Consider the following 23432-nt stretch of genomic DNA (forward strand, 5'->3'; position numbering starts at 1 on the left):
AAGTGGCAGCTATAAAACTATAAAACGTCCATTCTTTAGCATTCAGCGGGATTATTGGCCTGATTTAACCCACATTTTTAATTTAGCTCTTAACTTAAAACTGAACTAGCTGTACAATATAAACGGTAATCTTTCTGGTTGTGGATGATTAACGTTAGATCTGTGATTTTGTGTAGAGGAGGGGGTGTGTACGTACACTGGAGCTGCTGCCTGTGAGGCTAAACCCAGGGAGCGAAACTGCCCAAACCCTCACTTGACGTGGAAAGAAGACAGAGGGCTTCCGCCTGCTCGTGTCCGTCAATCAGTGCTGAATGTGAGCATAAACTGTTTACAGCCCTCATCAGATGTGACTTATGATATTCTAGTCATTTGTACATTGTTATGACAAAGCACGACGTGATTGGTCTCTGGTGTGAAGCGGTGCTCAGCGGAAATCAGCAGGAGTGTGTGATTCGACAGAGCGTTATCGCTGATTGGCTGTAGGAAGCCTCAGGTTAGGTTGCGCCGTCCCGCCTCCTGCAAACTGCCAGCCGCTGTCGCTAGCAGAGCAGCCGCTGCTGTGGAGGCACACATTGAATGAAAGTCAGTGTAACAGGCTGTGGCCACCGGTGACTGAGATTATCTGCACTCAGAGAAGTTACCTTACAGTGGACGACCACCTGGTGAGACTGTATCAGCAGAGACAAGCTCACACATTGGCCAAAGACGGGCTGAAGACATTTGTTGAAGGGGAAGGTAAGAGACATGTCCATTAACGTTAGCCGGGCTCCCACAGACCAAGTATTTCTGGTTAGACAGGTAGGTTAGCTAACTTAGCTAGCCTGATCGACCAGCGTTACTCACTGCTAATTTCTCCTTGTCTTTGAATGTTTGCCTAAAACACAGGCGGTGTACCATGAATTTGATAACACTGAGCTAAGATACTTGTTTATGATTCCTGTGTCATTTTGTGGGTCTGTGTGAGCTTTTGTGCTAATGCCACTGCCGGTACTGGTGCTGTTAACGTTAGCATGCTGGCTAAGTCACAGATATCATGTTGCATGTCATCAAGACAAGCTGGCTAGCTGCTTTCGCTAGCTAACCATATGTGGTTAATGTTAAATGTGGAGGGGTTACTTCCGTACAGTAACTGAGTTTGTGCTGCAGCCAAGCAGATACCGAGTCTGTCTGTCTGTCTGTCTGTCTGTCTGTGGGTGTGCAGGACCGGGCTGTGTGTGGCGATGCAGCGGGTCACGGCGCAGCTCCTCGTCGGGCTGGTCGCAGCGGTGCTGTCGCTGCTGGCGGAGCAGTGCTGGGCGGACGGCGGGGGCCCCAGTCTCGCTGAACGGGTAATCTGGGCTGTAAATGCCGGGGGTGAAGCACATGTAGACGTGCACGGTATTCACTTCAAAAAGGACCCGTTGGAAGGAAAGCTTGGCAAAGGTGAGTCGACGTTATCAGCGGTTAAATGCTTAAATGAGTGTCTCAGGGCTTCGCCTGTAAGGTGCTGCAGAGAGTGACATTGTGAAGGTACAAGCTGCTCCTCAGAGGAACAGACATTTCAGCAGAAAGCTCTGCATGCTCTGGCTTCCGCATGTAACCACAAACTAATGAGGAGTCAGCACAGAGGAGCGCAGCTCCGCCCCTCTCAGCGCGTGGAGGAAGCAGGTGATGATATATCAGATCCACTGGAGACCCGCTCTTGGATCCAGTTTTGAGACAGAGATCCGTAATTGCGATCGGCTTGATTTTGCTGCTTTGCTTCATCGAAAACATGATCAGTTTTCCAGTCATGCAGCTAATTAATGATGGTCCTGTGAGCAAAGCCCCCTGAACCTGATGCTGTTCTCCTCTGTAGCATCTGATTATGGAGTGCGTCTGCCAATACTGCGCTCCAGTCCAGAGGACCAGATCCTGTATCAGACAGAGCGCTACAACGAGGACACTTTTGGATATGATATTCCCATTCGTGAGGAAGGAGACTATATACTAGTAATGAAGTATGCAGAAGTGTACTTCGCCCAGTCACAGCAGAAGGTATGACGATTAAAGACTCAGATACATTCTTGTGTAGTGTGTGTGTGTGTGTGTGTGTGTGTGTTTAATGAAGGTGTCACAGTTTTAATGGACAATGAATGCACTGAGCGTGTTTTTTAAATTTGTGCTTCGTTTCAACTTTGCATGTGCTGACGTACTTCACTGTGTTCAGATCAGATTCGCTCTGAAAGGCGTGTAGTTGTACTCAGTGCTGATAGCACCATGAGTGTAAGGCTGTGTGTGTGTGTGTGTTTGCGTGCGTGTGTGTGGATTAGCCGTTAATCTTCAGGGAATATGTTTTTCCAGGTGTTTGACGTCCGTCTAAACGGCCATGTGGTGGTGAAGGACCTGGATATCTTCGATCGAGTGGGTCACAGCACGGCTCACGATGAGATCGTCCCCTTCTCTATTCGACGTGGCAAGCTGAGTGTGCAGGGAGAGGTGTCCACCTTCAACGGCAAGCTCACTGTGGAGTTTGTAAAGGTGAGCTGCTTGTATTTGATTTTCTGAGAAGTTTCTGGGTGCTGTCGTCATGTGGGAGTGCCGTTCGCTTCCTTTAACACTTATTACAACAGCTAACAATAGCATTCACCTGCTCCCTGAATCGTTCGTCTTGTTCAAACAGTTTGGTTGAGCGGAACGTAAAGCAGGAGCAGATCCTTCATAAACGTCGACTGCTGCGATGTCATTCACAGAGCGATGGCTCTGATCTGAGAAAACGTTGATTTTCTGGTTAGATTTGTTCCTGTCGTGTTGATGTACAATGATTGTAGGTTAGAGAAGCAGAACTGAAAACTTCGTATCATGGCGCTCACATTCCAACAGTGACAGCAAGAGTTTCATTTAGTTCCTTTAGTGTTTTATCATTTTAGGATGACGATGATCAGCAGCATCGTCACATAAATAACTGCTCCAGGAACAGTAAGAACAAATCTCCTGATGAAGCTACAGATGGACATTTTGAGAAATATGATTATTCTCTGACTGTTTAAATTTTCTTGTCTATTAAATATGAAGCTACAGCAGCTGCTTAGCTTAGCATAAAGAGTGGAAACGGCTAACCAGGTTCTGTCCAAAGGTAACAAAGTCCGCCTGTCAGCACCCATAAAACACATTGTGTCTGGTTTGTTTGGTCTATGTAAAGACAGTCAGTGGTCGTTTTTACACTTTGGCTTTTTGTGCATCAAACAGATGAGACATAATGAAGTTAATAAGAGGATTTTCCTAAATGTTGAACCCTTAATATGACGCCTTTCCTCTCAGGCGTGAGCCGTGTGGGATATGACTTTCATCATTTGTACAGGAAAGTGGTGCGTGGGACTTATTCGAACATGAGAGCGACATGTAAAAGCGACAGCACATTTCCATAATGAAACCAGAGTCTGAAAGGGCTGTTGGCAGCCAGCTGGAGTGTATGAGCCATGCAAATGACTGACATGTGGAGCAGCAGTTACCTTTGCTCTGCACTTCTCACCAAACAGCTCCTGTCTGTGAATCAGAGTCCAGTTTGTCTTCGATTTACCTGTTTTTCAAGTTGGTCGCCTTCATTTCCATTTCTTGTAGATCTGGTTGCTGCTTGCTTTGATTTAGGATGAACCACTGCAACATCCAGAAAGTTGTTGGTCACGAGCAGTCGTGCTGTTTAGGTTGGATGACTGGAGTCTGTAGTCAGGCTCTGAGCAAACTCTGAGGACCTTGAATGCATCACGTCGATCTGTCTCTGTCTTTGTGACGAGCTCGGTGGTTCTGTCCCGGCTCGTCACACGTCTGTCACCTCCTGCCTGCAGCGGCGGTGCTCTTCGGTGATTTGGTTCAAGTGTCTTCACTTCACTTTGTCCAACATCAACACTTCCTGCAGCCGCGTGTGTTTGTGGTTTCATCTGTCGTCTGTTGGCGTGACTTTTCATTGGCCGTGCGGTGCAGAAATGGAGGATGGTTTCATTTCATCTGCTGCTGTGAGACTTGGTGAAAATACCCGCGACTACATTAGGAATACTTAACAAAAAGCCCCAAACTGAGGTGTGTTATTACGTGTGGTTGTTGCCACAGAGTGACTTTCAGCTGTCAGCACTTGTTTTCTCTGCTGATGGACGTCAGTCAGAGAGGACTGTTGATCGTGTGGTTTGGGAGCCGCTCACACACAGTGAGGCGGCTCCTGCAGGCCATAGGATGATGTGTTTTTCTCTTCTGGATGATCAGTATTCCCTGAAAGGCCTTTGCTTGAAAGATTTTGCCTGTGGGTTTGTAGAACATGTGGCTGGAGGCTAACTTTGTAGGGCGTCAAACTCCACAGAAGTTGGTCTGCAGTGACCTCTTTCTCCTTTTTATTCTTTCTACGTTAGCGTGAAAACATGAAAGTGGGACACGCAGGCGTCTGTTGTGCACTTCCTGCCTGTCCAGCGGAAATCCACCTGCACGCCGTGATAAATTTAGAGCACAAACGGAGCAGGAAGGCATTTTAATGACTGTTTGTGTCACGTTGAGCGTCGTGCTAAGCTAAGCAGTTCAGTGTTAAGTCACGTTGGCTCAGTTCTCTGCTGTTTCACTGATGTTCTCTGTGTTCCAGGGTTACTATGACAACCCCAAAGTCTGCGCCCTCTATGTGATGAAGGGGACATTAGAAGGTGAGTCCTGAGTCTGTATGTTGGCTGGATTTGAGCACGTCGCTCAGTCAGACGTTAGCATTTAGCACGTATTTGTCGACTTGGTCGTGTTGACATCTGTGTGATTTGGACTGACCTCGCTCTCCGTTGTCCTGAACAGATGTGCCAAAACTTCAACCCCACCCCGGCTTGGAGAAGCATGAGGACGAGGAGGAGGAAGAGGAGGACAGCGAGGGAGGCGAGGAAGGTGGGAAGAAAAAGGTCCCAGCAGGTTCCAAGTACAGGGTCCAGTCAGGCCCCAGAACGCCAAACCCGTACGCAGCCGACAACAGCAGCCTCATGTTTCCCATCCTGGTGGCGTTCGGGGTGTTCATCCCAACGCTGTTCTGCCTCTGCAGGCTGTGAGCCGCCGCCGCCGCCGCCGCCGCCGCCGAGACGTCGAACAGACAGGACTATGAAGAGAGAGGGAGGGAGGGGGAGAGGGGGGGTCCAGGTGACAACAGCAGCACAGGTAAAAGCATAAACACAGGAGAGAAAATCATTACGACGGAGGACAAAAAGAGACAATAACTTTTCAGGAAGCCGCCGGGCGACGAAGCAAGCGCCGCCGAGGAGGGACGAGGACACGAGGACGAGTGCGCTGCGCTTCTCTGTGAATGTGTTCGCATCCACCTCTGATGAACAGTGTCAGTCATTTCCACCCACAGGCCGGCAGCGCTTCACGTGCCGGTCTTTCCAGTTCCAGCAGCTGCTCAGGAGCGATTGGTCGAAACTAAAAGCCTTGTTTTCTACTGGCTGTAGCACGGAGGCGGTCTCTGTTTGACGTCCGCGCTCAGCGTCTGGTCGGACGCGTTCCCTTCTGATTGGACACGGTGCTCCTTAGAAATTGGTCAAATAGAACCGAACGTCAGACGGTTGGTGGAGATGCAGTTGCCATTTCTTTCTCACATTTTCGTGTCTTTCCGCTCGGCTGTAGCTCATCCTGTCGACGTGCCATCATCTACTTGCCATAGAAGAAGAAAGTAATCTGTGTCCAACCAGCTGCCGTTTGATCAGTCTGCCTTTATGTGAATTCTATTGGTCGGTTTTGTGTGGCGATGCATGACAGGCGTGTTTGCGTTCTCCCACCAAATACTGATTCAGGGCCCTGAAAGTGTCCTCAGCGGTGATCACAGAGTCCTTTCTTTGATTCAAGGACCCATTTTAAGCTGACAGAGGGAGATGAACCTCTGACAGCTCCTCTTAGTAAAGACGTCACAGCTGTCAGCTTCAGCTGCCGTCAGTCAGTCAGTCAGGATCTCTGCTTCATCGTTTGCCTTTTCTATTCATCATTCATGCATGTCTGCCTTTTTGTTTCACCAAAGAATGTCTTGTTTTAGTTTGTTACCTGGCGGCCTGTTCGCGGCTCTGTGATGCGTTTGTGGCTCGTGATTGAAATGGGCGTTCTGTCGCAAACGTGTGTGTTTGACGCTGGCGGGCCGCGAACTTCAGCCCTTTGTGTTACCTGAAGCTGAGCGTGGCGGCGTCGTTTGGTCCTTCCACCTGCAGCGACACGCCGGGACGAAGTCTTTATCCCATAATGATCCTGTCTGTCGCTTCCCTTCAGCCTTCTCAGCACACTCAACCGTTTTGTTGCCCGTCGTCCGTTTTGAAGCTGCTTGTTCTGATCTTTGACTCGATGGAACAAACTGGGGACAGGTTTTTGTCGTTGAGCCTTTTTTCCGTTACCAGAGTCGTCTTTGTGTCGAGTGGCCTCTCCTGGACGATGACTCTCCTCCTGCTTCCACACGGGCTGAAAAGCAGCTTTGTTCCTCATTTTAGTGGCGTCGTGTTGTGAACCCTCCTGTTTATGTATCTGGTTACGTCCCTTAAGTGCTGAGCTCGACTCCAAGGACGATTTTGTAACTCGGCCTGTTTCACTAATGCATCTTAAACGTCCCCTGACCCCCCCCCACCAGTATTGCTGTTGCCATATGCAGTACTTGAAGAACGGTTAATAATTCAGGTGCTGTGGATCCTTCCTTCTCGATTCTCCTCCCCGTTGTGATCGATGCTGGGCGAGAAGCTAGTGCCAGAAAAAATTCAGTCAGTTGGTCGATTTTGTGGGTTTTCTTGCTTTTCTTTCTTTTATTTTTTAAGTTGTTAACTCATGTTTAAGACCATGTAGGCACCTTTATTCTCCTCTGAAAAGATGCAAAAAGTTCATTTAATTCAGCACCAAAGTCACCGTCTTCTGTTCCTCTGTGCGTCTTCACAGCTGCGTCTGTATATAAGGTACAAGGTCACGCCGTTGGCGGCGTGGCTCGTTTTGTCCTCATCACTTCTGTGCTGTGGCCGAGGCGTTCGGGTGTTTTTAATTTTCTCCTGAGGAAGACGTCGTGGCCTTTCTTCTGGGGAGGAACGGTTGATGGTACAGAGTATAAAAGGTTTTAGCAGGCAGCCAGACGAGCTGACTGTCAGAGAGTCAAATAAATGAGATTATGTCTGAAAATGTGGGATCTTCCATTCTGTTCTGTCTAATTTAAATCAGCGGGCGATCGGAGATGTTTTATAATACGCTTGGATTTGTGTGTTTGAATTTTTTCCTCAGGATCTGTTTTGAGTTTTTAAAACGTGATATTTTATTGGTGTGACATTTTGCACTGCCTCATGTATTTTAAATCGTCTGTGTGTGTGTGTGTGTGTGTGTGCGTGCGTGTGCGTGCGTGTGTGTGTGTGTCTCTGTTGCCTTGAATTATTGAATACATTGTGCTTTACCATCGCCCGCCTTGAGGTTGCTCTTTTGTTGGCTCGCATCACATCAGCCTCTTCTCGTTCCCTCTCTGTTAAACACCTTTCAGGGTCAGATTTTCATTCCACGCAGAATTAATGTCCAGGAGCACAGCCAATCAGAAACCAGCTGAACGGTGTCTGTCACGCCGTCTGATCCCTCATGTGTTCACCTCCCCACCAGCCGTTTTCACCCTCGAATGACAGAATGAACTGAGTGGAATGAAGATCGGCTCTGATGCCTTTTCTTTTCTCCACATGAGAACCAAAGATTTGCCGTCTGTCCATCAGATCAAACACGGTGTCTTTAACGTGAAGCTTCTGTCCTGGGGAAGCGAACACGTCTCGTCATCACACCCCCCCCCCCGACGCCCAGCCCCACCCGAAAACAGTCATTTTAATTGCTGTAATTACTGTAAATTTGTTTGAGATGACCATTTTCAGCTCGTCGCTTCTTCTCCTTGTTTCTCGTTTTCAAAGCAACTGAACGTGTGAATTTAAACTGAGACGAATTCGAACAGCGAGACGCCGTCCGAGCAGCGGGCCGCACACACGACGCCCGCCGAGGCCCGCCAGCGGTCCGAGCGCGCGAGGCTGAGTGTGTGCTTCAATACGAGTCCTACTGTACAGACAACATGTCGGATAAAGAAGTGGCCCCTGGGGGCCGTAGGCAGCAGCAGGTGGACTGAGAGATGTGTTGGGGATCTTTCTCAGATGTGGCAAATTTCTGCAACATGGGAAATGCTGATAAATGCTGTCTCTTTTTAATAAATGTGCTATTTTATCAGAATGTGTTGCTGCTGTTCTTCCACTCCAACGCTGGCTTTGAGTCTGTGCCGTCCATCCTCACAGTGAAGCCTTTTAATCCTGAGCACCTGAAACGTGTGATAAACAGAGGAGCTGGGTTCAGCCGGGTCGCGGCACATGTGCAGGCCCTTTGCCTGTCCAGGTGTTGTTTTTCCCACCTTTTCCACCAACTGTGAAAGCCTCTTTAAATAGAAACGCATGTCTCAAAGGTGTCGGGCTCAGAACATCCAAAAGAGGGACACAGCTGAACAAAGTGGACAGTCGGCTTCGCTTTAATAACCAAAGAACGACTCATAAAGTTACAGTATCTCATATTCACTATTTACACACAAATATATATTTAGCAAAGAAAGAAAACATTCATAAATTAATAGATTTGATGTTGAAGTGCATCATTTCCTTTGAGCTTTGAGACGGCGGATGATTGGGCAGGTCAAATGTGTCCATGCAGCGTCCGGTCCAGACCTCACCTGTGGTACACAGCCATGAAAGGTGTGTGCGACAGGTGAACTCCACCGGTTCCACAGGGGACCCCGGATCCAGCCCGACTGCAGCCCAGGACCAGGCCCAGCTCCACAGCAGGCAGCGTGTCGGCTACCTCATCCCCCCACACGTCGCCGGCGGTGTCCTGCAGAGCCCCTGAGGCGGGCTTTCCTCCTGGTGGATCCCCCCTGGAAGAAAACCCCGCCCGCCGCATGTTCACCAAGCCGGGACCCCCTCCAGCACCACCCGCCGCCTCCTGTAGACTCTGGAACAGGAACAGCAGATCCACTCTGAGCTCCACCGTGTTGCCCCGTGACCACAAACTGAACCTGAAGGAAGACAGACACAAGGGTTACAGCCAGGCCCGAGACCCCCAGACACCCCCAGCCTGCAGGAGGCTTTGACTGACATGAAGCTTTTGGGTTTTACCTCGTGGGGAGGTCACGCTTTGCCAGAGACGAAATCACAGGGTGGATCTCCAGATGCTGGGGGTTGGAGAGTTGGAGGTGGAGCTCTGCGTTCTTCACTGCCAGTGATAAAATCTCCCTGGAGAGGAGAAACTCCACATCTGTACCTGAGGAGGAGGAGGAGGAGAGTCTGTCAGAACAGAACATGAACTCATGTCAGGACCCGCTCTGGTGATGTTCAGCCCGAACGCCTCGTTAACGTGGCAGCAGGACATGAAGCCGCTCACATGACGTGATCCTGAACGCAGCTGCATTAATGAACATCAGCGTCCTCCGAACCGCCTCAGACACACCAGCCTGCACCGTGTGGCGCTTCATGCTGCTCATCACACACTCATTCATCTCCGTGAATGCTCACCTGACGAGCTTCACCGGGATCGTGCACGTTTCTATCTTCAAAAGCCATTTTTGGTTGATAAATGTTATCTTTGCAAAGCTGACGTCCGCCTGTGTGCTCAGACACCTGAACGCCACGCTCACGTCATCACCTGAATGAGTGAATCTGGTAGAGAATTTTTTTCGTGCTGCTCTTTCTCTGACGTAGTTCATGTCAAACAGCAGAGGTCTGGGCGCACAGTTCAGCTGCTGGTCACATTATGATGAGCTGAGCTGCTTTTAGTGGATCAACTACGTGGAAAATAAACCTGCTGTCCCCCATCAGGGGCCCCTGCGGCCCGTTTCTCTGGACCAAACATCACAACGTCACTTTCAGCTCAACAGTAACAGAGAAAAGCTCGTGTTTGCGCTGGATCTACTGTGTCTTACCTCCTCTCAGGCGGCCTTGTATCCCTTTGACGCTCCTGCAGCTCGGGCCCTGCTGACAGCAGTGGTAAACCCGCCGGACGAAGCTGAAAAGAGATTTTCCGGGGAACACCAGGCCGCGGGAGGCTCTCGGGGAAAAGGGCCGAACGCGGAGCTGCAGCAGGGTTGCGTCCTCCTCTGGAGCTCCTTGTGTGTTCTCCTGCCAAGGCGCCGCCAGCTCCGCGCACCGCTCCCGGTGCGTGTCCGTGATCCCGCGCCTCCACCGCGTCAGCGCGTCCGTGCGTAAAGTTGATCCGGAGGATTCCGCTGCAGGTTTCGACGACTGTGTCAGAAATCCCAGCGTGCCTGCCGCGCGACCGAGTACTCCACTGTCACGTGTCATCACTGAGAGAAGAAACAGAGCAATCCAAGTCCAGTGCGCGGCGGCCATGGTGGTGTTTCTAAGCCGAGGCCTGTGGATCTTCACCGATGAAAACATTGAGCTTGTCCGCGGGGCCAACTCTCCAAACTGTCCGTCCGCCGAGTCTGATCGCCTGCTATATACCCCGCTGACAATGGGCACATCTCAGCACTTAGAATTTGAATCCTGACCCTCCTCACAGACCCTGCCCCTCTTTTTGTTCGTGCCTTTAACCACCCATTTACCCCCCACTGCTTTCTTTTAATGCGCGTGCATAATGAGGCGCCCCGAAGAGCGCCGACCCCATCCATTCACATTCAGCTGCTCTTAGCTAATGACTCTAATGACTCCAGATCTGGATCATCAACAACGAGCCTATTTACGACACAGAAACATTGAGACAGAACGTGAATAATAACATGTTATGAGCATGTTTGGCTTTTCAAACAGCCCCGCGCGCGTCCTGCAGGCCCGCTGGAACCATTCTCAAACATTAAGGCCGAGGTGGAAAACAATGGGCCGGCCTGCAGGGTCACACACAGGCCGCTGATGGCTCTAACAAGGCCGTGCAGCCCCCGTGGTTTGAAACAAGCATTTACAAAAGACTCAACGCTGAGAGGATCATGTGTTCATTTAATTTCCACCAGCTATGCAGCAAATCACAGCGCATCTCTGCTCAGCAATATCATACACATATTTTTAATAAATGACACTTTGAAGGGAACAAACAGCAGATCTGACAGACGAGTAGTTAAATAACACATTTTACCAAAGAGAGGATTTGAAATAAATAGACCTTTTAATAGAAACTATTTTAGATTATTCTAGAAATCTGTGTTAGAAACCAGCAGCTTTGCAGAATGTGCAGCAAAAAAAAGCATGAATCTGTACAAATACACTAAGTTAAAGAGTAGAAAGATTTTACATGGCTTTAATGTAAAGTTCCTGTTAAATGAAGCAGAATTATTCCATTTGCTGCATTGGAGACATGACTGAAGGGAAATAACTGAAAAGAAAAGGCTGTAAAATCTGTTGGAGATACAAAAGGAAAAGTGTTTTAACAGGAATAAAACATGGACAAAATGTCCTAAAACAGGCTGAAACATGTAAACTAGGACGAATACGACTCCATCAGGTTTCATCGTACAGCAGGTAAACCACAGCAGCTCATGCTCACATTTCCTCTGCTGATTTTCAGGTTACTCACAGGGCGGCTCCAGCGTTTAACAAAGCGCTCCTCCGGGGCGGCGCGGCGCTCCGGTCACAGCAGGTTGACGCCGTGCTTCAGCAGTCTGTGCCGGGCCTTGCTGGGCAGAGAGAAGGCGCTGTCCTGGTGGTTTGGGATGCCCGAGTTCCTCAGCGACCCGCCGTGCTGCTGGAAGTAAGTCTCCTGAGCCACGCTGCGGGTTCCATACACCGCAGCTCCAGCGCTCCTGCAGAGAAGACGTCCCACGAATTTACATGTCAACATATTCCAGAAGAAGGACACACAGCAGACAAGAGTGAAACCACGAGGAAACGTCACGACAGAGCTGCAGTAAACGCGAGTGTGATCGACGTAAGTGCAGGAGGAGCGTGGTGGGATGTGATGATAAACAGGACCAACTGACAGATCCAGCCCCCCCACCCCCGACTTCTACTGCTGTGAAATGACGAGAAACCCCCCAACCACCACCAGCACCACGTCACGGCCGTGCTGACCTGATAATAGCCTCCTGCAGAGTTTCAGTGTCACAGAAATGCGAGTGGAGAAGTGATGTGGCTCTCACAAAAGGACGCTCCGGGGCTCCCCCTGGTCGAGCAGACAGGTTGGCTGCAGAGACACACAATGAGAAGAGACTCTGTACCACGGCGGCGCATTAACCTGGCCGGCATGCCTGCTGCACAAAGGAATGCTGATCACAGTCTCACTAATTAGCCGTTAGCTCATGCAAAGACAAATATAAACTAGCAAACCCCCCGCTGTGCCCAGGTAGAGACGGAGGGCGGAAGAGCGTGTACTCACTCTAGAAGGAAAGTGAAAGCTGGGAAACTGGAAAAGACAGAAAGTCAGAAATATGAGAAAAAAGGAAGCAGAGCGAGCCGAGATAAGCACAAAGAGAGTCAGAGGGAACGATGGCGGAGCCTCACCTGTCAGAGTGCTCTGAACGCAGTCAAAATGGGCAAAGACGTAAGGTCCTGGAGCTCCGGGGGCCACCGGAGAGATGGTCCTCAAATGGGCCTCCAGTCCGTTGAGTGACGCCAGGCTGCTGTGATACTGCACACAAACCACAGAAGAAGAGCTGACAGAAGCATACAGGAGCAGCACAGAGGCTTTATGATGGAGGCGGACGCTGCGGAAGTGTCTGCACTCACAGACGTTCAGTATCAGAAATAAGAGAAGTGACCGTTATCAGCTGTTTCTCACCACTTCCTCCATAGAAGCTGTGTCAGTCAAGAAGTGAGGCTCCACCAGCAGAGCCAGGACCAGGCCTTTCACCCGGTGCATGTACAGCCTCATGGGAACCAGTGGACTCTCCTCAAAGGCACCGCAGCACAGAGGAGGAGCTCCACTCTCTGCCGTGTGGCCTCCTCTGCTCGACCCTTCCTTCTCAGACTCGGCCCCTCTGAAGTCAAACACTGTCCCGCAAGCCGTCTCTCCTACATTGTCGTCAAACCCGGACGCGTCTCCTTCGTTAAGCAGCTGACTCTCTGCGTCTCCATGGCTATGAAAACTGTGATAACACGACTCCTGCAGTGCCTCCTGCAGCGCCTCCTGCAGCGCCTCCTCCTCTTCTTCATGTTTTCCGTTTGAGAGAGGAGGCTCGGGCGGATCAGCGCTGCTCTGCGGTGGAACCGGACTGAACGCGGAGCTGTCCGACACCTTCAGGGGAGACTGGGAGGAACCTGGGTCAGATGGGTCGGACTCAGTGGAGGGCATGTCGGACAACGTTCTGGACAGGCGGGTCTTCGCTGGGGGAGTGTCTTTGAGGGGGGTCGACTGGAAACTGGAGGGTAAAAAACAGTTTGAGATGTTACACTGATGACTGACTGATCAGATGTTCCTGTTTCAAGGTGTTTGTGTAAATGAAGTATCTTCAGTAAACAAAGTGACCGAGGCTCAGGAGGCGGAGACGCTACCTGAAATCTGTGTCGACGGGGACGGACTGCAGGTGCTGAAGTTCAGACACGGTCAGGAACACGGTGGTGGAGGTGACGGCGTCGCCGAACGAGCTGGAGCTGCTCTGTCCACAGGGCCTCTGCACCTGCATCAACGTTGAAACAGCAGCTTGTGTTAACGGACAAGATGCCACCTTCATGTCTGCACTGTGAGCATGTAGCTGGTTAGCTTAGCCTAGCACACATAGTGGAGACAGAGGGAACAGCTAGCCTCCAAAGCTAACAAGCTGCATCAGCTCTAGAGAATGAATCCACAACATCGCCCCCAAAAGACTGCTGCGTTCATACTTTGGTTTGTGCTAAGCTAAGCTAACAAGTTACTAAGACCTGACCAACCACATCAGTTGTTACCACCATCTTCCAGACAGACACATGAAGTGTGTGTCAAGGCCTTTTAAAGGCTTCAGAGAAACTTCTCACCAAAATAAAAGTTCTGTTATTCTCAGTATTTGATTAAAGTGAGATGATAAAAGCTTCAGAACGGCACTGCGTCCCCCATCATGTCCTACCTTTGTGTAAGTTTCACTCTCATGAACCATCACCTTCATCGTGAGCTCAGGAAACATCTGTGTGCTCACAACTCTGCAGGGAAAAGGCAGAAAAGTCAGATTTCCACACCTGTTACTCTCAGAGAGTGTTGAAAAACGTCAGCTCACCTTCCTCTGAACAGGATGCAGCCTGCCAACACTAGAGGGCAGCGCTGACACGCCTGAAGGATGAGGGCGGCTTTGAGCAGCAGAAGTGGATCAACCTGAAGACAAGAACCAAAACCTTTAGTTCAAGGGAACAACTCCACCAGCTCAGCACACAAAGACTGTCTGAATGTTGGTGTGTGACGTCTTTCAGGTGTTCTGTATCGCGTCATGTGACAGACCTGACGTGTCTCAGTGCTCTGTAAGCTCTAACTTCACCTTTCAGGAGGTGAACAGGCCAGAAACACTTTGTGTTCAGCCAACAGGCAGAGATGTGTGTGTGTGTGTGTGTGTGTGTGTGTGTGTGTGTGTGTGTGTCAGGTCACTGTGAGAACTTGCACAACACCACAGGACGTTGACACACAGTCGCATCCTGTCTGAGAAAGTGGAACTGTGACGACTGGCTGTACGTACGTTGGTGGAGTCAATGGTCCTCAAGCAGCTGAAGATGTGGTGGAGCTCTGAGGAGCCTGACTGCAGGTGTGACAGGTACTGAGCCCATCGAGCGGCCAGAGCTTCCTGACTGTTCAGCTGCAGCACAGTTCAGATTACAACAAGCAACTTTTAGAACCTTTAAAGTGACAGAAAACAAACTGCCCGCTGGCTTCGTGATGGATTGTTTCTCCTTTTCGGTGACTTTACTCAAACCAGCCTGAGACCTGACCTGGTAGCTCTGTCGCACGGAGCCGTTGTAGAAGCAGAAGAGGTTTATGAGCTGATCCAGGAGCTCGCAGATGCTGACGGTGGGAACCTCCGCTGAGCAGCCCAGAGCCTGGGAGGACAAACGAGAAGACATCCAGAAAATGGCAGTCTGAGACTCACGCTGAGGACCAAGTCAAGTCCGGAGAAGCTCGCTCACCCAGAAGAAGTCGTCCTTCATGCGGATCGCAAACTTGTTGCGGCGAAGCTTCAGGACGCGAACAGGTGAGAAGGAGAGTTCAGAGACGCAGCGGCAGACACCCGCCAGCTGACCACAGAGCAGCTCCTGTCTGTCCAAAGGGGTCTGACAGAGGACACAGGACATGAACACTCAGGAATCACAACCAAACCAACACGAAGACACGACGACTGCATGGACCGTTTGACACCTCTTCAGGGTAGAAGTAGCAGATCCCCTCTCTTGTCGGATCACCTTCTTCTTTGACTTTGGATCCATCGTAGAGGAAGAAATACGTGCACCTGTAAGACACACACACACACACACACACACACACACACACACAAACATGAGGCGTTTAATGACGTGACAGCAAACACGGGCGCAGCTGTGTGTTAACGCTTCAGGCTGCTGCTTTATTCCATCTCTGTGCTCACTGCATGGACCCTGAAGGCAGCACGTCGTGCACGTCAGGTTTCCTGCACACACACACACTGGTGTTTGGTTTGCGGTCATATGGAGCATCGTTCCGAGGGTGGAGGTGTCCTCCATCCTGCAGGCTGCAGCTCGACGGGGACCGGGTCTAAGCTCGTCTTACCTTCTTGAGTCCGGCAGCAGAAGCTCAGCCATCACCGACACGAAGCCCAGAAAGAGCCAAGTGCTCCTCAGTCATCAGTTATCTAGAGTCCGTGGAAATATCCGAGCACCAGGCTGAAGACGGGAGTGTTTCAGGTGTTAGACGGGTCCCAACCACCGCGGATCAGCTGCTCACACTCCGCCGAGTTAATGTCGGAGGTCAGGACTCTGTTTTCAGCCCCTGTTTGGCTTCTGCTCGTCAGTCTGACGGTGAGGAATGCGGGTCAGTCACACGCAGTGGAAGTCATGTGAAAGTACGGCGAGCGCGCAGGGACAAACTGGCGCAGAGCGGCTCCGCCAGACGCGCTTAAAGAGAAAGAAACGTTCACGGTTCAGTCTGAAGTTTTAATCCGCTCTGACAGTCTAATTAACTGTTCATTATGTTATTACTGAAGCTCATAATGATCACATTTTAGATCATAACATTCATAAAAACCCGCATTTATCTATCATTTATTTATTTGTTTTATTTGTCCTGAAACATCACTTTGAATGTTTTCTTCACAGAAGCTGGACATGATGTTTATTTCACCTCACACACGCTGACTGATGAATACCTGAGTTCAGGTGAGGTTGTCCTCTGGAGGGGGACAGACAGTCTGTGACCACAGATTTGACATTTGTCCTCTGAAAGCTCTGAATCTCTCTCTGATTCAGAGTTAAGATGAAGGTCAGATTCATAAGAATAGATTCTGATCAGAACGTGATCAGCCTCTGATTGGCTGTGATCAGCTGATCAGCTGATTGACGTGACTGCCGTTAGAGAAAAACCTGGACCAACATCATGTGTCCTGTTTGAACTCAGATTTTTTTTTTTTTTTTTTTTTTTTTTAACATATAATTGGTCTTAGAGGGATTCAGCAACACTTTTTCTACTCTATTTAAAACCATTTCGTCTTCAGAGATGTCACGTGATCGTACATTATCTGCATTTGGCGCGATAAATGAAGATAAATTAGTCTTTCCTGTCGCCCGCAGTCCTCCTTGAAGCGGTGATGAATCTTTTTATCGACGCTCGATTCATTTGGCCTTCAGAGGTGGACCGTGAGCGCGCGCGCTCCTGCGCCAGCCAATGGCTGCTCGAGGCTCGATCAAACTGGAATCGGCTGCTCAGGAGGAAGATCTGCGGATCCGTCTCTGCTGGTCTGAAGTCAGGATTCAGGTTTATGTTCTGGACGGACTTTGAGTCGCTGGAAGGAAAGTGTGTTCCCAATAAACAGTCCGACATTTTCACTGCGACCAAAGTTCCGGATCAGAGACAGGAAGCAGCGCGCAGCCCGGAGGACTCAGATCCGGATTCCTGACGCGCGCCTGAGATCAGACTCTGCTTCAGAGAGTCAACAGTTCTGCTGCTTTCCCACAAACACTCACATTTCATCCTAATTATTGAGTTTTTTATTATTATTATTCTTTCCAAGAGCTTTGAGAGACATTATCATGTTTCACGTCACAGATGATTAAACTGAATCTGAAAAAAAAATAAGAAGAATAAACAAAAATAGCGCTCATTGATGATAACATTGTCAGATTTCTGAATGAGACAGTTTTCTCATGAGACAGTTGAAACATTAAAAAAAAACTTGATTATTTAAATGTTTTTAAAATGAATTTGAACCTAAGGTGTTCTGAGGAGAGACGGGGTTCAGTGAGGATGCTCACAGTGTGGAATCACTGGCTGTGAGTCAGAACGTCACACTGAAGGAGCCTCTGCTGCTCCGGCACAGATCAGTTCCAGCTTCCTGTGATTCCACATCGTGTTAAAATGTTTCAGCGGAGTGACGTGAGGCTGCTCACCGTCCAGGACACGCACACCTGACCTCAGTCCACCGGAGCACCTGTTTGACTCTCTGCAGACCAGACTCCATGAAAAAAACCTCTGAAATAAGGGAGAGGTAAACACGGCGGCTGTGATTTACGGACAGACATGAAATCTATTGACTGTTCACTGTGCAGCATGTTCACATGCAGCGACGGCTCCTTCGCTGCTCGTCTGAAGCTCCCTGAAGCTGAAGACATCGATCGTTTCCTTCTTTCATTTCATATCCAGCATTCTGGACAACAGCACAGCCAAACTGTGACTGGTGATGTTGGAATCCTCCTGAAGCAAAGAGGCTGTGCCCTCATACAGGCCTTCCTCTGTGACCCCCCAGCCTGAACCCTCACTGGGCCTCAGCTGGCTTCAGGGCGTCTCTCAGAGACCATGACAGGACTGCAGTGAGCTCTGAGCAGTGTGACTGCAGGCCACAGTGAACACACAGAGCAGAAAGGCACCGACACACGTCTGATGGCAGAAGTGGACGCTGCCAACCATGACAGTGAACTCCCTGATCCACACACACGTCTGCAGGTGTGCAGCAGTAAAGGCAACATACGAGTTCATATGACTGAATGAAGCGAGATATTACAACTGTGTGACCTTCAATGAATCAAATATTGCCCGAAGCTTTTATGACGGCAGTTTTCTCTGCGGTCACATCAGCTGTTTGTCCAGTAATAAGATTTCTTTCTCCAGCTTCCTCATCTTCAGAGCTCTGAACGCCATCTGCTGGTCACGGTTCTCCATCTCCTTCCTGAGGTAGCGGCAGTAAAGAGCTCTGATGTCCTCCGTCTGCCTCTGCAAAACAAATTCAACATGTGCTCACGCTGATCTGATTCTGCGTCGTTGCCACAGCCCGTCAGAGACACATGAGCTCACCTCTGCTCCTCTGACGCCGGACGCTGCACATGTGGAGTTGGGCCTCTCCTGGAAGCTGCTGCTGTGCACATCCTGCAAAAGGTTAACATGTCACAGCTCTGAGTCTAAAACGTCTCAACTCTGAGCGAAATACAAACACAACACAGTCACTTCCAATCAAACTGTGACTCTGAGTCCATGTGTTCATCTCCCTCATCCAGTCATGTGTTCACAAAGGGGTGAACCTCGCTCATCCTCTGTGATCGACTGAGTCTTTCCAGGATGCCCCTTTCATACCCAATCATGATCCTCTCACCTGTTACCAGTGAGCCTGTTTACCTGTGGAATGATCCAAACAGGTGTTTGGGTTCCACATCTTTCAGTCTGTGAAACGTGTTGCTGCATCAGATTCACGATAAACAGATATTTACAGAAATCAATGAAGTTGATGAGGAAAAACATTAAATATATTGACTCTGAGCTGCTTTCAGGTCAGTTTGTGTCAGAGAGGATCAGATCAGGTGATCACTTCCTGTCTGATTTGGCCTTTAATTGTTTTTTGGGGGGATTGAGGTTGTTCATGATTGAATAAAAATGCTTTGATAAACCTGTTTAGACGCACTTACCCCCTCAAAATGAGTGTCACTGACGTCTGTCTCGTGGCTGCTCAGGCTCTCCGGTTCGGTCTTTGTTGCAGGCAGGAGGAGGACGGGGTGGCCTGAGACTGTAGTGATGGAGCCCAACACTGAGTCAGATTACAGGACATTCCTGACGGGGTTTGAGTCTCAGAGATGAAGCTCACCTACCGCTGATGAAGGAGCTGTCGGACCCCGTCAGCGGCTCAATGCAGGCGCCTCCAGGGACGACCTCCACCTTCAGCCTGCTCCCTTTGTGCTGCTGCACGTCATCCTCTGCAGAGGTCAGCGACCCCTCGTTCCTCATCACCTCCACCCTCCTTCTTTTTGCTGCACGGACAGATTTGACAGGTGACTCACTCACCTGGACGTTACATCATCAAACGCTGACTTGCATTGACGTGGTTACCTGTTTGCACTATGTTTTTATGTTTGACTTTCACTTGCTGCCATGTCCTTTTGTATCCGCTGTCCGACACCCTGGAAAGTCATGAAACATAAGGACATTTGTGTGATGGTGAATTAATGTGTTCACCTCCAAACATCAGAGCCACTCGTGTGTGAATCATCTGCTTACGCGTTTATCTTATCAGCGATTCTCTGCCAGGCTTCCTCTCTGAGCTTGGAGGCGCTGGTCGTGTTGGACTTGGCTGTCAGTATCTCTCTTTCCTCCTCATACAACTTCAAAATGAGTTCTTGCTCTTTAGAGCTGAAGAAATGGGCCCTCTCATGTTTCTTCATCATGTGGAAATCTAAGAAAACAGAATGTAAATCAGTCAAAAGTTAATTATATATATTTTCATGGTGATGAATTATTCAAATTTTCTTTTGTTTACTTTGTTTAGATTTTTGTTGAAGTCTCACCTCCGTCTGCGTTCATGAGCTGTGATCGACGTGTCGGAGTGCGATTGGTCTCCCCTTCCTGTCGGAGCGGGTGCGCGCAGTTATCCGAGATGTTTCAATGCCAGATTTATTAATCAAATCTGAGACAGAACGAGCCGAGCTTGATCGATGCCGCGGGTAGTTACGGCTCGCGCCTTGTTGTCGATACCTGTGCGCGCGACGGGAAGCTGGAGGAGACATCCGGCGTCATGAAGCTGGACGACGGCGAGCTTTGTTAACCCTGGATTTTCTAATTCGGCTTAAGGCGCGTTCACGTGAAAGAGGCGGAGTCTGCGACAAAGAGTCACGTGAGACAGACATCAGCCGGATCATATGAAGCACTGATCACGCGCAGATGACTGAATTCCTGTGTACTCACAGGTAAAGACACACCTGAGCTTCACGTCAACATACCTGCAGCCTGAACTGAGACGTTTATGAACATTGGTTTTATTTTACTGATCATCAGGACAGAACATCAGAGGATTTAACACCCAGAGCTGCTCCACAAACACACCTCCACCTTCTCACCTGCCTCAGGTGAACTCAATTTATTCTCTCCTTCAGGCCCAGACCTCCACATTCACACAAAAAGAGAAGCCACTCACACATTTAAAGGCTGAAATGACGTGGCCTCAGGTGGATCCTGTCTCACCTGAACAGGTGAAAGACACACGAGTGAGGGAGACGTCAAACAGTCCTGAAGAGGACAAATCAGACAGAGGGGACACCACAGGTTAGAGAGGACCAAAGGTCATAAATGAAAGTGTGGAGGACGGCTCTGATCAGTTCACGTCCCTCATCATGTCTCATGTCCACCTGCGGTGAACTCTTCATCACATCGACACACAGAAGACAGACGATGAGCTGAGGTAATAATAGTTACTTTATTTAGGTGAATTCAGTTTGAGCGGACATTTTGTTGAGTGGTCCGGAGGAAATGAACAGTTGGTTTTCAGGTGCCCCCCGCCGAGAGCACGGAGGTAAACAACGAGAAATGGAGAGTAAACTGCGAATGGAAGTGTGGTCCAGTAACAGGAGCTGAGGGAGGTCTGGTCCCAGGTGTGAGGTCTGGAGGGAGGGTCTACTCATCGTGACCCTCGTAGCCGTCAGGGAGGGGGTTCACATGTCCGTTGTGGAAGAGGGATTTGTTGCCATCTCCCCAGGGGAAACGCTGTGAAACAGAAACACAGAGTCAATCACACTGTGGCGCCTCGGAGGCTCATTCTGCACCCTGAACCATGAAGTGCTGCAGAGTCGCACCTTGCTGCGGATGCGAAGGTGACTGTAAGGAACGAACTCGGGCTGTTCGTGGCTGTGCTCCTGCTCCTTCAAGTACATGTTCAACATGCACACCGCCACGCCAGGCAGGGCGACCACGAAGGAGAGGATCTTCCATGTCCTGGCTGCAAGAGGAAGACAAAGAAGAACAATTAGTTTAATGAAGATTGTTGAGTTAAATGACTCTTTGGACCGTTGACGCTCCTTTAGGACTTAAAGTCCGACGATGACATCTCCATCACACCCTCCTGATTCGCTGCAGTGAAGGTTATAAACTCAGCTTCCTCCGTGTGATTGGACAGAGATCATCATGGTGATGTATGTTAGAGTGTTCATTCTTGTGATCGGTCTGGTTTTAATTTGTTATTTGATACAATAAAACGAGGCTGTGACATCATGATTGACAGCTAAGCCTAAGGCGGGTGTATGGGCAGGACCTCGTTACTGTGGCTCCGACCTCGTATCTACGACATTCTGGTTTCATCTCTGTACAGCGAGAGGAAGTGGAGACGGCTGGAACAATGAGAACAATTTAAAGCAGGTTTATAAACCTGAGTCGGTTCTTAAAGGTCCGACTGTCAGGACCATGTCAATAATATTGTGGTGAGGAGCTTCCAGATTTTAATCTTTAAGGTAGGAACAGCAGAGCAGCTCCACCATCGTTACCTGAGAAAGACAGATTACATTTGTGACGTTTACACCTTTGAACTTAAAAACTAGTTCATTGGATTTCCATCAAAACGCAGGTGGTGGTGAGTTTACACTGAACGTTTTAGAGCTTCCTGACTGAGTAAATGTGCTGTTTGGTTTGTTTGGTGATCATCGAAGGGCACGATTCAGCTGCACACACACAGAACTCTGAAAGGTCACATCTAAGTCATATTAAGCCACTTCAGCATGTTGTTATCTGAGCAGACATTTCTGATGAGCCTGTAAAAGACACGAACATCTCACTGTTAATTTGACCCTTTGAGTAATAATCACACTTACATGTTACATTCACTTAATCTGTGCTCTGTTTTATCTCCGTCTCATTTATATCGAAAGAGCAACACAAAAAATATGTAATTGAATGGCAAAATGTCGTTTTTAACATGTTTATACACACATTTAAATTAGGCGTCTTACCCGTGTTAGTTACCTTTTGCCCTCTCGACAGTATGAACTCACATTTTATGTCTGGTTTCGTTATTTTGACTGCTGTTCCTTCTCAAACAGTTTTACAAGCTGTATTTTAATGGATCATAAAAACTAGTCTGGAAAAACTATGAGACATCGTTACGAATATCTCATCTATAACCTGATGCGACACTGTTGTTGCTCTTTAAGTTAGCTTGCAGGACGTATTTCTGCTGTATGACATTTCTCCACTTTTAATACACGAAAACAAAGTAAATTCAAACTACAGTAAGACTTTAAGAGGGACTGATTTAATGAGGCGGCAGGTCGAAGTGACAAAGTCCCAAAGATAGAAAGCTGATGTTCAAGCAGCTTCTCCTCAGCGCTGTCGGCTCAAGGATGTTAAGCTAACCGCTATCGCTAATGCTAACAGAGACAGTGCTAGCTGAGCAAGGTCACCGTCAAAATGTAACAAGTGCCGTAAAATCATTAATTAAATCAGTGGTTAAGAATAAAGTGCCATAATTACTTGAATGCTCGCCGTGTTCGGCAGCAGCAGCAGCAAGCTGACGCCGAGTCTGGGTCACAGAAGACCTCAGCAAAGCCTGAGAGAGCCGTCCGAGAGCCGCCATTTTCCTTTCTGAAGAGACGCAGAGACCGGAAGCAATTTTAACGGAGGTGTCACGTCGAGGTCAAACGGCTACTACTGCCACCAAGCGGCGAGACTGTGAACTCCAAAGAGACTGGAAAAACTAACTTGAATGTGCTTTCATTCTGTCTCTGGAGGTTCATGTGCATCTCATACTGAACTGAGAAAAATCAGAACAATGCCACAGAGCAATGCAGTGTGAGGATGCAAATATAAGTTCAGCATAAATTGTTGTCACTGCTGAGTTTCATCAAACAAGATAAATAAGCGGCAAGGACTAGAACAGATGCACATTATGTGCAGGTCAAAGTTATCTTTGTCCTCAGATAGCAGACAGTGTGTAGAGTGTGTTTGCTTTATAACACAGGGCTGAACAAATGTCTAATTTTTGCTTATTTTCTTACAGCTGGTTTACTTCTGCAGGCCTCTGAATCTGATCCAAATGAAACAGTGTGCGAAGGGAAAGTCACCTGCGCACACCTGATGGACGAGCGACTGCAGAAGACGTGTTTCCAGACAGA

At 49.0% G+C, this 23432-nt stretch overlaps 5 protein-coding genes across 6 annotated transcripts; 1 reads left to right on the forward strand and 4 right to left on the reverse strand.

The window, feature by feature from the left end:
- The first annotated feature begins 538 nt into the window (after positions 1 to 538).
- Positions 539 to 8176, forward strand: mlec (malectin). Its single transcript, XM_076730668.1, has 6 exons — positions 539 to 735; positions 1202 to 1422; positions 1838 to 2016; positions 2323 to 2499; positions 4583 to 4640; positions 4780 to 8176. Exons 2-6 carry the CDS (start codon positions 1221 to 1223, stop codon positions 5022 to 5024), a joined length of 861 nt encoding a protein of 286 aa, XP_076586783.1. The 5' UTR covers positions 539 to 735; positions 1202 to 1220; the 3' UTR covers positions 5025 to 8176.
- A 268-nt stretch (positions 8177 to 8444) lies between these two features.
- LOC143320764 (uncharacterized) lies at positions 8445 to 10633 on the reverse strand. Its single transcript, XM_076730667.1, has 3 exons — positions 9911 to 10633; positions 9108 to 9252; positions 8445 to 9007 (listed from the first exon to the last, which is right to left on the reverse strand). The coding sequence occupies exons 1-3, from the start codon at positions 10383 to 10385 to the stop codon at positions 8662 to 8664; spliced, it is 966 nt and encodes a 321-aa protein (XP_076586782.1). The 5' UTR covers positions 10386 to 10633; the 3' UTR covers positions 8445 to 8661.
- Positions 10634 to 10920: 287 nt separating this feature from the next.
- On the reverse strand, positions 10921 to 15954 carry hps4 (HPS4 biogenesis of lysosomal organelles complex 3 subunit 2). Of its 2 annotated transcripts, XR_013077181.1 has the most exons (13): positions 15634 to 15954; positions 15247 to 15337; positions 15018 to 15161; positions 14823 to 14930; positions 14573 to 14689; positions 14123 to 14217; positions 13976 to 14048; positions 13428 to 13552; positions 12715 to 13294; positions 12438 to 12564; positions 12313 to 12339; positions 12009 to 12120; positions 10921 to 11740 (listed from the first exon to the last, which is right to left on the reverse strand). XR_013077181.1 is itself a non-coding variant. In XM_076730666.1 (12 exons), the coding sequence occupies exons 1-12, from the start codon at positions 15663 to 15665 to the stop codon at positions 11569 to 11571; spliced, it is 1776 nt and encodes a 591-aa protein (XP_076586781.1). In that variant the 5' UTR covers positions 15666 to 15954; the 3' UTR covers positions 10921 to 11568. The 2 variants fall into 2 exon arrangements, 1 of the variants encoding a protein (XP_076586781.1); XM_076730666.1 differs by lacking the exon at positions 12313 to 12339.
- Positions 15955 to 17046: 1092 nt separating this feature from the next.
- Positions 17047 to 20154, reverse strand: LOC143321340 (uncharacterized). Its single transcript, XM_076731639.1, has 7 exons — positions 19845 to 20154; positions 19558 to 19732; positions 19390 to 19460; positions 19152 to 19310; positions 18972 to 19069; positions 18367 to 18438; positions 17047 to 18285 (listed from the first exon to the last, which is right to left on the reverse strand). Exons 1-7 carry the CDS (start codon positions 19858 to 19860, stop codon positions 18142 to 18144), a joined length of 735 nt encoding a protein of 244 aa, XP_076587754.1. The 5' UTR covers positions 19861 to 20154; the 3' UTR covers positions 17047 to 18141.
- Positions 20155 to 20730: 576 nt separating this feature from the next.
- cox6a1 (cytochrome c oxidase subunit 6A1) lies at positions 20731 to 22934 on the reverse strand. Its single transcript, XM_076731640.1, has 3 exons — positions 22792 to 22934; positions 21126 to 21268; positions 20731 to 21036 (listed from the first exon to the last, which is right to left on the reverse strand). The coding sequence occupies exons 1-3, from the start codon at positions 22892 to 22894 to the stop codon at positions 20947 to 20949; spliced, it is 336 nt and encodes a 111-aa protein (XP_076587755.1). The 5' UTR covers positions 22895 to 22934; the 3' UTR covers positions 20731 to 20946.
- Positions 22935 to 23432: the final 498 nt, after the last annotated feature.

The sequence above is a fragment of the Chaetodon auriga genome, chromosome 5 (assembly GCF_051107435.1).
Source record: "Chaetodon auriga isolate fChaAug3 chromosome 5, fChaAug3.hap1, whole genome shotgun sequence".
In the NCBI taxonomy this organism is placed as follows: Eukaryota; Metazoa; Chordata; class Actinopteri; order Chaetodontiformes; family Chaetodontidae; genus Chaetodon; species Chaetodon auriga.

Bases quoted from the DNA above. Each gene is read 5' to 3' on its own strand.
- mlec (XM_076730668.1), top strand. From the start codon at position 1,221: ATGCAGCGGGTCACGGCGCAGCTCCTCGTCGGGCTGGTCGCAGCGGTG. The intron at 2,017-2,322 runs GTATGACGATTA...ATGTTTTTCCAG, and splicing joins TCGCCCAGTCACAGCAGAAG to GTGTTTGACGTCCGTCTAAA. The intron at 2,500-4,582 runs GTGAGCTGCTTG...TCTGTGTTCCAG, and splicing joins TCACTGTGGAGTTTGTAAAG to GGTTACTATGACAACCCCAA.
- LOC143320764 (XM_076730667.1), bottom strand. From the start codon at position 10,385: ATGTTTTCATCGGTGAAGATCCACAGGCCTCGGCTTAGAAACACCACC. The intron at 9,253-9,910 runs GTAAGACACAGT...CCTCCTCCTCAG, and splicing joins ACAAGGCCGCCTGAGAGGAG to GTACAGATGTGGAGTTTCTC. The intron at 9,008-9,107 runs GTAAAACCCAAA...GTCTTCCTTCAG, and splicing joins AAGCGTGACCTCCCCACGAG to GTTCAGTTTGTGGTCACGGG.
- hps4 (XM_076730666.1), bottom strand. From the start codon at position 15,665: ATGGCTGAGCTTCTGCTGCCGGACTCAAGAAG. The intron at 14,049-14,122 runs GTGAGCTGACGT...TTTTCCCTGCAG, and splicing joins TGCATCCTGTTCAGAGGAAG to AGTTGTGAGCACACAGATGT. The intron at 13,295-13,427 runs GTAGCGTCTCCG...TTTACCCTCCAG, and splicing joins CCCGTCGACACAGATTTCAG to TTTCCAGTCGACCCCCCTCA.
- LOC143321340 (XM_076731639.1), bottom strand. The intron at 19,311-19,389 runs GTAACCACGTCA...CTGTCCGTGCAG, and splicing joins TAAAAACATAGTGCAAACAG to CAAAAAGAAGGAGGGTGGAG. The intron at 19,070-19,151 runs GTAGGTGAGCTT...CCATCACTACAG, and splicing joins CGACAGCTCCTTCATCAGCG to TCTCAGGCCACCCCGTCCTC.
- cox6a1 (XM_076731640.1), bottom strand. From the start codon at position 22,894: ATGGCGGCTCTCGGACGGCTCTCTCAGGCTTTGCTGAGGTCTTCTGTG. The intron at 21,269-22,791 runs GTAATTATGGCA...TTCCTCTTGCAG, and splicing joins CGAACACGGCGAGCATTCAA to CCAGGACATGGAAGATCCTC. The intron at 21,037-21,125 runs GTGCGACTCTGC...TCTGTTTCACAG, and splicing joins ACCTTCGCATCCGCAGCAAG to CGTTTCCCCTGGGGAGATGG.